This window comes from Pseudopipra pipra, chromosome Z (genome assembly GCF_036250125.1).
Source record: "Pseudopipra pipra isolate bDixPip1 chromosome Z, bDixPip1.hap1, whole genome shotgun sequence".
NCBI lineage: Eukaryota > Metazoa > Chordata > Aves > Passeriformes > Pipridae > Pseudopipra > Pseudopipra pipra.
Window position 1 is genome coordinate 45,088,517 of NC_087581.1, and position 16,386 is coordinate 45,104,902.

Below are 16,386 nucleotides of genomic sequence, written 5' to 3' on the forward strand. Positions count from 1 at the left end.
GAGCAGCAGCAAACAAGAGTATCCATGTTATTTGGGTGCCATATGCCTTACAATTTGGAGGAAGAAGGAAAGAAATCACAGCATGCCTGTTCCGGAGCAGAAGTATAACAAATAAAAGTATAGAGAATTCACAGTGTGTGTACAAATACTGAATCATTCCCTAAAATCATCTGCACCCTTGGGTATTTCAGACATAAAGCTTCCACAGTATGTACAACGTGTTGAAGGAAATAGGTGTTTGAACTGCTCAGAAGGACATAACTGCAAAACCCTGGAGCTTTCTAAAGAAGACTGCACTGGGCATCAACAGAAATGCAGAAATTTGTTAGTTATGGAGCAGCATGATTTTGTTTAACTGCCCAGCTATCCTAACTTATGAGAAGTTCCTCTGACTTGTTAGTTCTTTCTTACTTCCCATGTTCTTGTTTGTCTTAAGCTCTCTGTAAAACTAGAATAATATTATGCTGTGCCATGAGCTTCTGCAGAGCTGTTTGATGTGCTACTTTTAAGAGGTCAGTCCAAAGCAAAAACACCTTGAGCTCCAGAGGGGGCTGAAAATCACCTTGATACATGCCTTCTTCCCTCCCTTGGACTTTCCACTCCCCTTTCCCATTCCTCTATGGAGGTATGAAAAAGATGATTTCATGAAACTGTAGTAAGAATCTATGCCTTGCCTTAGTTTGGGAAAAAATTCAGCTACATCTCTGGAAGTGCCAAATCAGACTTTTTTTTGGAAGACTGTTACCATGCAAAATGTTCTGTGGAGTTTAGCATGATTTATTTCTTTGAAATTTGAAAAATCCTCTCCCACAATCGGATATGTGGAGACTCTGCATTCAAGCAGTTTGCAAGACTAAGGAGTTGTAGGTGGCAGGAATAACAAGCTGCAGCAGTACAGGACAGTGACTAACTGGCCAAGCTTCCATTCTTGCAAACTGAGCAGGAGGGAACACCACTGAGGGTGCTGAATGACAGGTGTGGGAACAGCACAGAAAACCAAAAAATAATCCTTTTAACACCTCGGTCATGCAAAGGCCTCCACTCAGGTACCACATGCAGCTTTGGGCTACATAGCTTTTGGCAACATAGTTCAAGAGAGTAGTCAGCTACAGGTAGAAAATCCATATGCAAGCAAGAAGAGCAGTGAAAGAGCACATGCCCTCTGGGGAAGGACTTGGTTTGTTCTGCTGAGAGATGGGGATGCTGAACGAGGGACCATTTTAACAACTTTGATTTCATAATCACCACGATAGACAAACTGTTAACTGCAACAAAAATACTCAGTACTTTATAAAATACTTCTCAGTTAAAAGAGTAGCAGAACAATTTGATAGAGTGCAGAAGGAAGTGGTGGCATCTTCATCAAGTCTTTAGCAAAATGTGACACAAGCTTCTATCTCACATAACCCTCTCCAGAGCACAGGGGCAACCTGGGCAGCTCTCTAGTTCAGTACTCCACCACTAATAACATATTTAGTTTGTTGCTCAACTGCTAAGTTTTTGAGGGAAGAGGAACAGGGGAAATGCTATGCCAAGTTGGAAACCGTTCTAGGCTTTGCAATATAAACTGGTAACACCCATGAATCACATCTCTCTGGAATGATAACTGTTGTTCCTTACTTACGCTGAGCATTAGCTGTCAGCAAATAATAGACGTAAGCATTTCTAGATTTACTAGTTTATTTAGCATCAGATCGGTCATGCAAACCACTTACTGAAAACTGACGTCCCAGCATCAAAGCATATTCTCATGTCTTTATCAGCATTCCCATGCAAGCACACAGGCAGGTATATTGGTCCCACGCACGATACACTGAAATAACAAAACAGTCAATTTTTCTTTTCCGGTTCAAAGTTCTCTCTGGTTCATTTGTACAGTATCAGAAAAGTTACTACATAAACAGGCTTTTAGTCAGAAGTAAAAGTGTACAGTTGAAAAAGCAGTCCATAAACTTCTATCTAGTTGCTAACATTGCTAATACAAGCAAGCAGCATTGACAGTACAGGATTTCTTACACAACTAAGCAGTAAAAGAAGGACACAGGCACACAGGACATGGAGCTAATTTGAGAAAGTCTAATATATATATACATATATATATAACATATTTTTCATTGTTATTAATAAGAATCCAGCCACCATTGCTCTGAGATCAATGAGCTTCTGTAACAGGCTTATAAAATACTTTGTGTTACTAGTCAATAGCACCATTTGTCTGTTTGTCTTGGAAGAATCAGCACATATCCTAACCATGCAGCATATACTATTCTTGAATTAACAGAATCACAAAATTCCCCACTTACGGTCTGGTCCTCATCCAGCCAGGAGCCACCTGAAAGGCCAAGCCAGACACAAGCCCTTAGTGTATCACATTTCCTCAGGTTAAAACCAGTTTAAGCTGATGAGCTCCTTACTGTGGGTGTGGAGCAGCCAACCAATCTCTGTTCAGTACTTCATGGGTTTGCAAGGGCATGGTGGTTTAGCTCCTTGAGACTAACAAACTCCTCCCCACAATAATTCTTCCCCTCCTCCCACTCCCTCATAAGCTGGACCAGACACCATTGCTGTTTTGCAAGACCATCCTATGAGTGGTAGACTTGGCAGTGCTGGGTTAACAGTTGGACTCAATGATTTTAAAGGTCTTTTCCAACTTGAATGATTCTATGGTTCTATGACTAGGGTTCATCCTCCACCTCTCCATCTTTCCTTCTCCCTGAGCACCTAATCATTTCAGAGGTAATATTCTCACGAGCATAGGCCTTTCAAGACTGTGTATTCTGAAAAAAAAGAAATAACAAAAAAACTTCCAACCAAAGCCCAAAATAAGGTTTCCTTATGGAACACTAAATAAAATTTCTGCTTTAATCAGAAGCATTAGCATGACATCTCAGGAGGGTGTGGCATGAACAGGGAAGTGGTTTCTGTTGTGCATAACAGCACAAAACCACAGCTTGGGTTAGGTCTCAGTAGCCACTTGTTTCAAACGTTCTTGTTTCGAATTACTTTCATTAAAAATCTCGTAGTTTGTAATTACTGTTTCCCTGCAGCCAAGATGGTAAAGACTTGAGCAGAGCAAATAAGGCACTACCACTACACAAGAGGGCAGTAAGTTGTTGGTGGCACCAGCTTGGATGCTTTGCATTGGATGCTTGTCATTCCCAAGGAAAATATTTCTCAGGAAGTACACTGCTGCAGCAGGGAGTTGGGAAATCCTTGAAAGATATTTTTTTCCTAAATATACATACAGTCCATTTGCGTAGTTTCGTGAAATGTTTCTTGACAAACTTCTCCATAAAAGACTATTTCAGGCCCCATGATAAGCTGAGGAAGAGACTGGGTGCCATATTAATAGTACAAACAATAAAACTTTGATATCTGACAAATGAAAAGTCGAGTCAGTGGTGAGGTTTATCCATCTAGAGGAGGCTGCCACTGAATACATTTGCAATACTTTCATATACGTCTGGTGGGGAAGTCTGAAAAATAACAGAAATCAAGGAACCTGAGACCTCAGAAGAAACACTTAGAGACATTTTTCACTTTGTTCCTTGTCGACAGAAAGCTGAGAAGGAGCTCTCTTTGGTGTGTTCTGTAGCAAAGTTTTCTGCCATTTTTGTTGTAGGCATTCACTGTTCAGTGTTACTTAGGGATTTGTGATATTGTGCTCCTTCATGTAAAGTTAGCATTTGTAAGTAACGCTGTCATGCTTGGGGATCTGAGGACTGATATGAGGATGCAAACACCTATGCACAGTCCTGTGGATGAATAGATATGACTCGGTGCCTACCAGAGCATATTGTCTCTAAGACAGATCACATGTCATTTGCAGCTGTAAATCACACCCAGTGGCTTGCCCTCAGCTTTTGGGTTTACCAGAATAACTGCTTCAAGTCATTTGACATACTAATTTCAATTAGAAGAGCCATCCCAAATTCACACAACACAGGGATAAGAATTACAGTCTTTTTTCTCTTTGATAGACTTCCCCTGTGTGTGCAATGATTAGCTCCACACAGTTTTGTGTTACAAAGCAGATCATTATTTACAGTTCAGGCAAGAAAAGGGACCAAGTGTTCTGAACTGACTTTGCAGTTTCTTCCGCCAACATTGTAAATGGCAATGCTGCATAAAATATGATATTAAATATATCAATTGGTATTAAATAAATGATATTAAAATCACTGGTCATAGCACACATGATATTTTTCAGAGTTCCTAAACCTGATGTATTTCTTTTGATTGACCTAAAAGTCTTTTCTACAGAAGGAAAAAGGTGCTGTTGACAAAGGAGCTTCTTGGTGCTGAGGAGCAGAACATGGCATAGTGTTATTCTTGTGTCACTTTGCTCTGAATCCCTCACTCCAAATACTAGCAGCTTCTACAGCAGCCCAGGTGCCTTCCTTTTCTATTGGGAAACTAACCCAAGAAGCCAAATTATTTTCTGTTTCTATCTGGCATTTGTTGCACATCACTGAGCTATTTCTGTCAGCCAGGGCCAGAAAAAAAAGAGGAAGCAAAAAAGGGAAGAATAACAAGAAGCCATTTGGCCATGAATGCATGTTAACACTTGTTCTTGAAGCCAGAGTTTCAAATGGAAAAAATAAGATCCCTTTCTTTTAAGTTTTACTCTTTGTGTATTGTCATACAGCACTCTGGAATGCTGCAATTTCTCAGGTGGACAGAAAGAAGTATCTATGGGAGAAGCTCTGTGCTACTTCACAGGGGCAAACACATGCTGTTTAATATACCTTGGCCAGTAAATGTCTTCCTGATAACAAATTAAGGGCCAGATTGTCAGTTCTGCCACACATGCTGTGGATGGATCATTACTGGTCAGGAGCCTCTGGTGCAGTTTAGGGCAACTCATTACAAAATGTTGTGCTTGTGTTGTTGCCCCACTTCAACCCATGTCCTGATCATGCAAAAGGACAAGGGCACTGAAGTAATCTTTTTCCCAACTGTGCCTTGGAAGAAGCCAGAGCTCAGCAAAACTCTGTGCCACTATCTTTCATACTCTGATATCCTTTACTCTGAATTTCATCCAACAGTGATCCATGTATACAAGATTTTAGTCATTATAGTTTCAGTTCCAGCTGACTAATACTGGCAAAGGACAAAAGATGGCTTAAAACGTACTGCAACTGTTAATACAGACATGGCTCTTACAGATTGTTCAGCAATCTCTGCCTCTCTTTTAATGAATTTATATATTTGTGTGTGCAGGTACATATTCATATTTTAATCTGCTAAGTTCAGAATTGGGCCACTTTGACTATTCTATTGTATTTCAGCTTCTGTACTATGCCTATTCCCACAATATTTGAATATCTTCCAATAATGATTAAGTTCATGACTGCATTTGTGTTCTCTGTTCCACTCTGGAGGGTAGAAGAGGATGTAATGCAGGTTTTACTTGTGTGTGTTTGCTGGACTTTTGGTAATAAGTATGCACATTGTTCTATCCTGATATTGTTTAGAGGACTCACCAGCAATCTTCGGTGAAGTACTCTGGCCAGAAGTTTTACCTCTCAGATACAAAGCAAAATTTTGCTTATGTAGAGAATCTAGAGTATTGCCAGTAAACGCTTATACATGTTCTGAAAGTAAGATCATAGAATCAAAGAATCACAGAATGGGTGAGATTGGAAGTGACCGCTGGTGTCGTCATCCGGTCCAACCTCCCTGCTTAGGCCAGGTTTCCTAAAGCACATTGCACAAGATTGCACCCATATGGTTCTGAAGTATCTCAAGGAAGGGAGACTCTACACCCTCTGGGCAATCTCTTCCAGTGCTCAGTCACCCCCACAGTAAAGTTCTCATATTCAGGATTTTCTCGTGCATCAGTTTCTGCCTATTGTCTCTTGTCCTGTTGTTTGACACCAACGAGAAGAGTCTGGATCCATCTTCTTGACACCCTCCCTTCAGATACTTGTATACATTGATGAAGTCCCCTCTCAGCTGTCTGTTCTTAAGGCTGAGCAGGCCCAGCTCCCTCAGCTTTTTTTTATATGCTTTTTTTTTATGCTTCTGTCCTCTCATCATCTTCATAGCCCTCTGCTGACCCTGCGCCAGGAGCTCTGTGCAGAGGTAAATATTTTATTCCTATAGGTAAATATATTATTCCTATTTTCTTCCTTTTCATTCCTTATGGTTTTTTTCTTATTTTGCAACACAGCTGATGTTTTTGGTTCAATGAAACATGGTATTGTGCAGGGGATTATCAGAGAAGTTAGATTCTTTATACAAAAGGAGAATAAGCTCTCACTATTGTGGTTTTATGTTCTACCTGGAATTATTCAAAAAGGAAAGAAAGGATATTCTTTGAGTTATTATTGTTTCATAAAGCAACTTTAAGGATGTTCTTCCCTATCTCCTTGCTCACCTTTTGTATCTCCAGGACTTGCATGTATCCCTGCTGCTGTGCTCTAGGTCTAACTCTGCATCTTGCTTGGTCAGCCTGATATTTTTTATTACATGAATGCCATGCCTACATGACCTATGCACTCATAACCTCAGCAGCAACAAGGCATATTCAGCCACACAAAACTGAGTTCTTCATCAGGAGGAACAGCCAACCCCTGCAGAAGGCTGGGGTCAAGGCACTGTGCTGAGACTTGTGCCTGTCATTCTGTAAGCAGGCAATGTGCAAGACACCTTGCAAAGATCTGGTGGGAGTCCTCCACCCTACAACTTCATATGCCACTCCTGAAACCCCAGAGAGCTGCACTGCAGTGCTCTGCATATCAACGTGCCTCAGGAGGTGTGCAGGAGCTGAGGGACTTTGTTACATGGAAATGAGTCTTTATCTTCCAGGGTCCCACTGCATTTGCTGCTTAGCAGATAGTGCCATTCTTCTGCTAAGCTGGACACTAACAACTCCAAGCACCATCTTCCCTTTCCCTGCTGCTGAGCTGAAGAAAATGTGATGTTTTCCTCATCCCCCTGTGGCTGCCAGTTGTGTCTGTGCTTACAGTATGAGCTGTAGGAGAAGATGCTTTATTTGGCAAGTATTGAGCCTGGCTGCCTCAGAACTCTTTGCATTATTCACTAAGGCAAAGGGAATGCTGGGCAGTTTTTATCACTCTATGTGACCGATAGCCTGCTCGCTTCTGGGGACAGAGTCCTTAGTACCCTTCTTCTGAACTACATGCTCTATCAAAAACTTTTGCCTTAATGTTCTTTTGTATTCAGAAGTTTGACTATAGTGTGCCTGTCTCTTTACAGCATACTTGCACAATGTAAACTATGAACTTAAGCTAGCAAACCAGCACCAGGCTCATGCAGTGTGATCTACTGTGTCATCCACAAAATTGCAAGCAAGAGTGTTCAAAATCATGGGAGCTCTGTTCTATTTTGGGATGAATCTTTCTGAACTTGTGAAAAATCTTGTCGTGCCACAGAGGCAGGACTTTGTTGGCTATTTAACAGCCATCAGATCCTCAGCCAAGCTCTCACATATTAGACTTTAATTGGCCAGTGCTACAATCTGTGATTAAAAGAAGTTTTGTTCAATTCAAATACTTCAAAAGATGGCAAGATTTCCCTTTTGGAATTTAAAGGAGTTGGTTAATATGTTAAATATTTTTAAAAATTAAAGCTTAGGATTTCAACAGAAAAGAGCATCAGTGACTTTCTACCTAATTTATAACCACAGACATGAAACTGGTCCATCTCCACTAGTTTTCAAGTGTGTTCATATTTTTCTGCCACAATAAGACACTGGTGTTGCACTCCCCAGTCTGAATTACGGCAGATGCTGCTGGGAGGTGGTTTTTTCAGACAAAATCAATGCAGGTAAAACTCCTCTCTTGCACTGCATGCATACACCCTGGTCCTCCTCCTGCACATGTGTGGTGCTGTCAAACATCATCCAGGCACACTCCTTTACTGAGTCACAAACTGGTAATCCATTCAGCACAGGCATCCTCCCTGTTTCATGTTGAGTACAACAAAAGAAAATGAAGTAAAAACAACCGAAGCCCCAGAGCCTTTATGCACTGCCTCAGAGCTGCCTCTGAGATCATGCTATCACAGAGAGGTCTCCTGTTCCATGGCATCAGTTCACAGTTACTACATGATATGGTAGATTTAGCAAAACAGTAACTTTAAGAATCAGTTGGGACTACTTTTCAACTTAACAAACCATCAGATGAAGATATTTCTGCTCTCATAGATGCACAATGACTGCTCAGCAAGCTCCACTCCTGCAGATTAGATGCAACTATACCAAATGAAGCAGGAAATGTTACAGAAATCCAGCGTCTCCCATCAAACCTCCCTAGTGACCAAATTTTGATGGCTTCACCACAGTACCAGAGGGATGAGGAAAGTGGGTGGAAATGCATTTGTCCTGCAGTCACCTCACAGGAAGTAAGACAGTGAAAAGTGAGACAGGTGGAGGTACCTATCATCTTCTCCAGAGTGATTAGTCTTACTGCATGGGGAAAAATCTGCAAAAGTGTCTTGTTGGCCTTACATAGCTGCCATGAGCCCATCAGCTGCCTCAGCTGACCTCAAAGTGTGCACTTGAAAAAAGGATGGATACATGTACTTTAAATTACAACCTTACTTAGTTAGCAAACCTTTTTGTACAACTTCAAAGAGTTCTAAGAAGTGGATAAAAAATTTCAAGTACAATACATTCATTAGCATGCATTCTCACCTAGTAAAGACAGTATCTTTAATCTTTCTTTATTTATTAATCTAGAGCACATTTTATTTATAAAACCTACCATCTGAACAACATTGTATTACCTTTTAATCTAATCAGGAAATACACTTTCTGAATGTTTTATTGAAGTATTCGTTTTTCAGTAGCTGATATATTTTTTCAAAACAAGCTGTTCAAGGCCTAACATCAACATAAAAACAACAAAAGCAAAGGAGGAATGTTGAGTGTATGAGGATGTTAGGTAATATCAATATTAAAAAGTTTAACGAGCACAAATGATATTGTTGTACATTGGGATCTTTTTGCTGTTTCTGTAACATAACCTTATGACAGTCACAGGCTGTCAAATTGATAACAAGTATAAATGGTCAGACATCCTGATGCATGTTAATTTTTCAGTTCCTTTCAATGACATTCAACAAAAACATCAAGACAGCTCAAGAGCCCGACCCTACTCTTGCAAGCTGATCAATGCACATAGCCGATAACATAAGACACAGGAGCTCTGGGTGGATGCAAGATCTATGCTGGTGGATCACTTTACATGGAGGAGGGTCCTTTATAAGGAAAATACAAACTGTTTATGTTGACAAATAGAAACTGGTTACTCCTGAGGTTAAACTACCCAGGAAACAACTAGATTATACTACTTGCTCCTAGACCTTGTATAAGAGTATTTTCCCAAAGTAAAATCAGTAAGCTGTAGAATAGCTTCCTTTAAGCATTTACAACCTATTACATTGCAGATTACTCCCTCAGGCCCTATAAAAAGTCTTCTAGCTGCACAGTTTAGAAATTAATAAATATGGTGTCAAAACTTTGCATTTACTCTAATCCTTGTTTAGTCTATCATTTTGTTTCACTAACACTTTACTACAGAATTAAATGGCAGAAATCTGAGTAATTTTGGTTATTATTAAAATATTGTATATAAACAGGAAAAATCTGAATAAGGCATTCTCAATGCAAGCTTGAGCAATGTACATTTTCACTCTCAGTGGAACTAACATTTCAATTTCTTCCCAGAAGTAGTGGAATGGTTTTTTTTTGCACGTAAATCCCCAAATACTTTTTCAATTTTACAGATAAAAAGCATTATTTCATACATCAGTTTTAAAAGCATTGGTTTGGTATTTCCTTCCATTTTGTCTGCTCAAGGACTATGGATCTGGAAAGAAACAGTCCAAAGAAACTCACAACACATATAAGACAACTACTTCCATAAAATTAAATGAAACAACATTTTGTTTCAAGTGCCATCTAGATAGATGTATATGAAGCATACAGATTATGGTAGGTAGTTATTCATCCCCATATTTTCACCTGCCGGTATTACTGCAAATTACACTGTTTCCATGACATGCCTTATGGAACAGTTTACTATTTTCATAAGCAGTCACATGCATTGAAGGTAGGATCACCAGCCAGAGTATTTGGCACCCCAAAGCAGAACCAGAGAGGTCAAGCTTACGAATCTCCTTGCTGAATGACAAATTAGCTGGTGTGTGAAATGGCAGATCTCCATTGACATGAGGAAGCACATCGACCTAAGACATTTCCTCTGGAGCTGCTTCTGCTTCCTGAGTGGGTTTCTTTTCAGGTTTGCCACTGAGGACGGGAGATGGGTTGTGGCTGGGCTTGTTGCTGTCATGTGCACTGTGACTGCTGGCGCTGCCAAGGCGCGTTGATGCCACAACAGCTTTTACTGCAGCCTGGGAGAGAGAGGACCAAGCAAATGTTCCTTAAAAGGCATGAAATGTCAGCAATGCAGCCTCAGCACAGTCCCCTTGGGGAATGTAACTACCTTTAGTCTTCCTGGTAACATCACATACCTGCCTGGGTTTGGACAGATTTAGAAGACCATCTGAAATTCTAGACTGAGGTTTAAAATTGCTGCTGTCACAAGGTTACAAGTTGGACAACATGAACATGACTTCTTTTTTCAGCTGCAAGTGCTGCATATTTTTTTTTAGAAACTACTTCAGGTTTTCATGTTGAAGTTAGATGGCAAAGAGAAAACCATCTTCTGCCATAATAATAACAGTATCACTACCGATTATTCCATGAAAATTTCACAAACGAAAACAACATTTATTATTATTGAACTATTGCATATGCCAAGCACAATGGTGCAGAGCATACAGGCAACTTCCTAAGGATATACATATAAAACCACTAATTCGGGTAGGCTTTCATATCACACAAAATATCACAAAATGAAGACACTCATGAAGACAGTTATATTAGCCCTTGCCTCAAAGAGTTTTATTGCCTGAAAAAACAAACATACGGAGGCGAGGAAAAGAAATACTAATCTCTGTGTATGACAGCTCAAGTTACTTTTGACTTGGCTAGCTTTTTGCTTAGGCGTCACAGAAGTGGGTCGGTGGGAGGAGATGAGGAGTATAGCAAGTTTTGTGGATACCTTGGAGAGGTAATCACGCTGAAACAAACAAACAAACAGAAGCAAGGAAATAAAAAGAAAAAAAAGAAGATGCTAATGACAAACAGACTACATAGTCATTGTCAATAAAAACGAATCAGCTAACACAGAATATGAAGAAAAAGTACCAATAAAAAGTGGCAAGAGTTTTCAAAGTGAGAGTCCAGACCTCTTAAAGCAAAATTCACAGAGATCCACTTAGTGGTGAGAGGACTTTGGACAACTGATTACAAGAATAGACCACTCAATGATATTATAATATCCAAAGATACTTTCAGTGTATCTCTCACAAGCCATATGGATGTTTATGAAATAAATTCAACAGAGCTTGTGAAAAACAAAATCATGACTGAGACCTTTAGAGTTATTTAATAAAAATATGTCCTTACATAAAGAAAGCCTGTCTCTGAATTTGTATGTTGGGAAAGAGAGGATAATTTCATGTTATTCTTACTAACAAAACAACAACTAAAGCATGTTCTGCTGGAGTTTCTGCTTTGGTCTTATTTTTTTTGGCTAGCAATCAATTGTCTAAACTTTTATGGTTTATTTTACATGTATATACGTGTAAAACTTTTAACTCTACAATAAGTGCTAACTGCAATCAATTCTCTTAATAATTGAGGATTTGATCGTTTAATCTTTAACAGAAAAGCAATGAGTAAGCAAACTTATAAAAAGCATTAGCTTTTAGTCACAAAAGAATAAATTAACTACAGGGATCTAAATAAACTGGTCTTCAAAAAAATCTTTTTGGTGATCAAAGGTGTAAAACTATAAAGAAACACAAAATCAAAACATCAATGTGAATTATATCCACAGTCTCTGAGAATTTTGTAAACGACAAAATGTTTTTCTTTGCCCTGTAGAGCTTCTCTGTCACAGTTCCCTATTAATACTGAAAAAAATTAGCAAAAGGAAAGTTAAGGGTCATTTCTTTGTGAATTTAGTTTGCACAGAGTTTGTAAAGCTCTCGGTTAAGATGCTTTTAACCCTTATTCCCCAAGGCTACAAGGGGAGCTTCACTGTAACCGCTGGTAATAATTTCTGTGCTGAAGTATCCCTGGAAATATCTTTTGAGCAGACACAAATCTTTAACAATTGAAAAAGGGATTTGGGGAGAAGAAAGTTTCCTGATGTTATGTCAGTTAGATGCCTAGCTGCCTGCTGGTAGAGTAACTCAGGGTGGCTTAAAGACCAAAATATGCTACAGTAGATTAAATTTCTTACAGATTTATGGATGCTCATTAAGAAATTATTCAGAATTTTGTTCCTTCTTGAAAGTACTATAAGGATGCCAAGTAGTACAGGACAGACAGATGGACAGAAGGAAGAAAGGAAGAAGGGAAGGAAGGAAGGTAAGAAAATTGTGAAAGTTGTGTGCATTCTCATCAGTTCTATCTGTGTAGACAGAGTTATCAATCCACTTCACCAATTTTTATTTGGTTTCAGTTACTGACTAAATCAGCTTCCACTTCTACAATTTTCATCAGTTACCTTAAATAAAAATCTTCCATACCACTATGGAATGTTGTCCTCAAAAGATATGTAAGTTTTCTGCAAGGTTACTAATTTAATTGCATGCTTTCATAGCCAAAACAGACACTGTGTGCAGAGACTTGCCTTAAGTTTACGCCGGGCATTGAATTCTTGAAGTTTCTTTTGTGCGTTGTCCATATGTGCAAAATTTGCTGCCTTCCCTGTGACCCATGGGTGCTGCAAAGCCTGTAGAGTGGTAAGGCGTTTCTTGGGGTCTAAAACAATCAACTTTTTAACCTGCATCACAAGCAAGAAACACAAAAGACTATTAACCTTATTCTTCATTTTCATTTACCTAGGTTTGCATTTTGGGGCTCTGGTCCTGGTTTTGGGAAGCATCTTAGGTGAAAGGCATTCTAGGAAACCAACAAGAATTTGCATTTGTGTCTTTGCAAGTATTTTGCTTCTGGCATTTCTTGGTCCTCCATAAAAAACATCTGAGTAAGACAGCCATTAAGGGGGAAGAGAGAAGAAAAACAAATCAACCGGTTACCAACGTATTAAGAATAGGTACCAATGCAGCTGACCCGTATCTGCCACAGGGTGTTGCATGTCTGAATTGCCACATAAACCCTAAGAGATTCTCAAAATAACCCCAACCAGGCAGTTTCTCTGAGCAGTGTCTTTACTTTTGTATTTGGACAAGTTTTAAATGGGATTAGAAAGTTTAAATTATAGTGTGTGCAGCTCATGCAGACTTGAACCATGCAGTCACTGTCAGGTACATCATAAAGGAAATGTTTCTTTCAGTCTCTCTAAAACCTCTTGTACACATGAACTAAAAAACACTGTACAAGTATTTTTCTCTTAGCCCACCCTGAAACTAATGCTGTTCACACCCGTCTTTCTGTCACCAAGGCCAGTGAAGCTGCACCTCTCCAAAAATGAGAGTAGGACATTTTTGGGAACAAGGCACTGCAAACATACCCCTGGGACTGGGGTTGGTACAAAGTGCTGGATACAAAGTGTGTCCAGTCAAGCCATCTTTCATGGGTTTTGCTGTTATGTCTGGACTAGTAGAGTTTTGAAAAAAAGAGAAAGGTGGGGATGGAGTAACAAAGTACACAGATGATACTTTGCAGAGCCACACTTACCCAGCTCTCCTGACTGCACACCCTCCTGGAGCAGAGTGCAAGCGATGGCACAGGGCTCCACTGCTGGTTTGTACCCAAGTGTGAGGGAAGACTCGCTTTAGGGTTCTCTGAAATTTCCCTACAAAGAACTATTAAAGAAAGATGGTGCCAGGCATTGTGATGAATCCAGCCTGTTGTGTCGCCATGGAAGAAGTCAAGGTAAACATATCCCTTCAACTGGACCTCCAGAACTGCCCACAGCAGAATGTTTTAAGAGTCATGGCCTTCATCCTTATCTACAACTTCCTATACAGTGTTCAAACCTGAAACTTTGAGCTTTATTGTACCAGAACAGTATGGAGCAACTTGGACAAAAGCTCTGTATACACAATAAATAAGCAGTTTTACTTTCAGGTTGCTGTTTATCTGGCAGTAAATGATATTTTTTTGACTTTAGAATAACTTCGCATCTAATCAAACAACAAAAAAGTACTTTGAACTTCTACGGTCCTTCCATTTGAAATGTCCTGAAGTACTTCACAAACACCAATTACATAGTATTTTATGACAGAGTTTTGTATAAGTAATATGGAACAGACCATTTGTGTTTTCAATGTTAATGAAATAACGGAATTATGCAAGTGATTATTGACTAAAAATCAGACTCAAGCATACCTATCTCTGCAGATCAGCATCTCCTGAATCCAAATTACTTTATCCAGTAATGAAAGAATACAGTGTAGATAGCATGTCAGCTCTTGCATTTTGCTAATGGACCATATTTAAAAGTAATCAGCCTTCTCTCATCTACTGAGAAAAAAGCTTAAATGGACAGAAAAATCTGTCAGAAAAGGCAGGGGGGAAAAAAGTTTCATTTCCTTTAATATTCTTTCCTTAAAGTTCAGTCTTGAAAACTGAAAAAAAATAAAGGGCTTGTTTTTACTTTCCCCTGAAGGTTGTTGTCCAGAAAAGAGGAATGAGCTTCAGAGCTGGAAAAAAAGGCAGGCATATATGAACACTGTGACAGCTGCTAACAATCTGGCTGGTTCAGAGAAGGACCTGAACATCCATGGTTTTGAGGGCAAAATTACAGCACTGGACTAACAGAGATATTTAACAGCACCCTAATATGTCAAAGACAAAAAGAAAAGCAAGGAGCTGTACGAACAATTAATTAACCAATTATTCTTCCCCCACCCCAAAAATTGACTCAGTGGAAGTGATACTAGATACTCTGATCTGATTTTTGCTTTACTTACTAAATCCTTGGCATTCAGAGACACATCATCCCACCAGGGGGACACAAAGTCATATTCACAGTTCAGGATTCTCTTAAACATGTACTGATCTCCCCTGTCATCATAAAATGGTTCAAAGCCACAAAGTCTGCAAGGATAAAAAAGAAATAAATTTATCAAAGATTAATTAGTCTTTGGATTGTTAGGAACAATTCATGGTATTATTTTTCCCTACTTTGTATTCTGTAGACCCCTTTGGAAAACCAGACCTGGCTGTACTCATGAACTCCTAATTCTACAGAGCAGAGAAAAATGTGGTCAAAAGTATTCATAAGCACTGGGAAAGGCTGGTCAAATTGTAAATTTGCCATTTTAAATGTCTTTAATTGGAACTATTAGTACAGGCACTTACCGTAAGAGTAGCCATACACCAGTTGGTATCTGTATACCTTCTATATGCTAATAAATATTTTCTAGCAGCTCTTTGCTCTGCTGGTCTCAGGCTGAAGTCACTTGAACTACCAGTTATTCCTCAGTCTGAAACCTTTGCTCATCACTGCTGTCTCACAAGCTTCTCCCACTATGTGCCTTTTTGAAGTGGGTGCGAATGGGCACATTACTAAGTTACAAATTAGTGTAATGATGTTTTCTATTTTAGTCTTAGTTTCTTTGCTAGAACTTTCTGACCTTACTTTTTTAGACTTTTTACAAGCACAGAGTTAATGTGATCACAGAGTGTTTATCAGAATCTTTGTAACTCTTGCCAGATGAATAGGAATTAGCTGAGGAACCTCATTTTACCTGTGAAGTTAGAAGGTTTTATATATCCAGTTAGGACTGATTTTTGATTATGTTCATCCCTGTACATTCTTTCATCCTATGATCCACAAAATGTAAAAACCTCTGTCAGGTTTTATTAATCACCCCACATCTTTACTTAGGTAACCTACATACAAACAAGAAATGTTGTGATCTCACTAATGACTGCATTTTTGAATATATTGAATAATACAGATCCCAGCACAGATCCACACTGCTGGCCTCAGGAAAAGCAAACCCACAGAAGTGGTTTCCACTTATATAATGTCCTTTTTTATTGCTTCCTTTTGCTTTAATCATGCTTGCACACATAATCAGATATTTTTAAGTGAATTTCCTATTCAACCAGAATGTGATCTGAGCTAAACAGAAAGTCTATCTGCTACTCTGCCTCTAGAAAATGCAACAAGCAGTGAGATGATGACAGGAAAACAACAGCAGATATAATGATCAAGACAGCAAGAAGTCTACAAAATGTAACTTTATAGTTTAACTTGGTTTTGCATTTCTAAACCCAATCAATGTGCTTACTGTCCTGAAACAGGAGACTGACACTCAAGGAAGAAATGTGGTTTTGGGAGTGGTGCATAGCTGTGGATGAAC

At 39.2% G+C, this 16,386-nt stretch overlaps 1 protein-coding gene across 3 annotated transcripts in view; it reads right to left on the bottom strand.

Moving 5' to 3' along the window:
* Nucleotides 1-1,662: 1,662 nt before the first annotated feature.
* Nucleotides 1,663-16,386, bottom strand: part of CAMK4 (calcium/calmodulin dependent protein kinase IV) — a 154,153-nt gene continuing 139,429 nt past the window's right edge. For 2 of the 3 annotated variants that reach the window (XM_064641470.1, XM_064641472.1), the window contains 3 exons: nucleotides 14,986-15,112; nucleotides 12,738-12,890; nucleotides 1,663-10,383 (listed from right to left, as the gene is read on the bottom strand). In XM_064641470.1, coding sequence (XP_064497540.1) covers nucleotides 10,219-10,383; nucleotides 12,738-12,890; nucleotides 14,986-15,112 — 445 coding nt within the window. In that variant the 3' untranslated portion in view covers nucleotides 1,663-10,218. Of the gene's footprint in view, nucleotides 10,384-12,737; nucleotides 12,891-13,747; nucleotides 13,876-14,985; nucleotides 15,113-16,386 lie in introns of those variants that run through there. The other variant, XM_064641471.1, reaches the window with a different exon arrangement.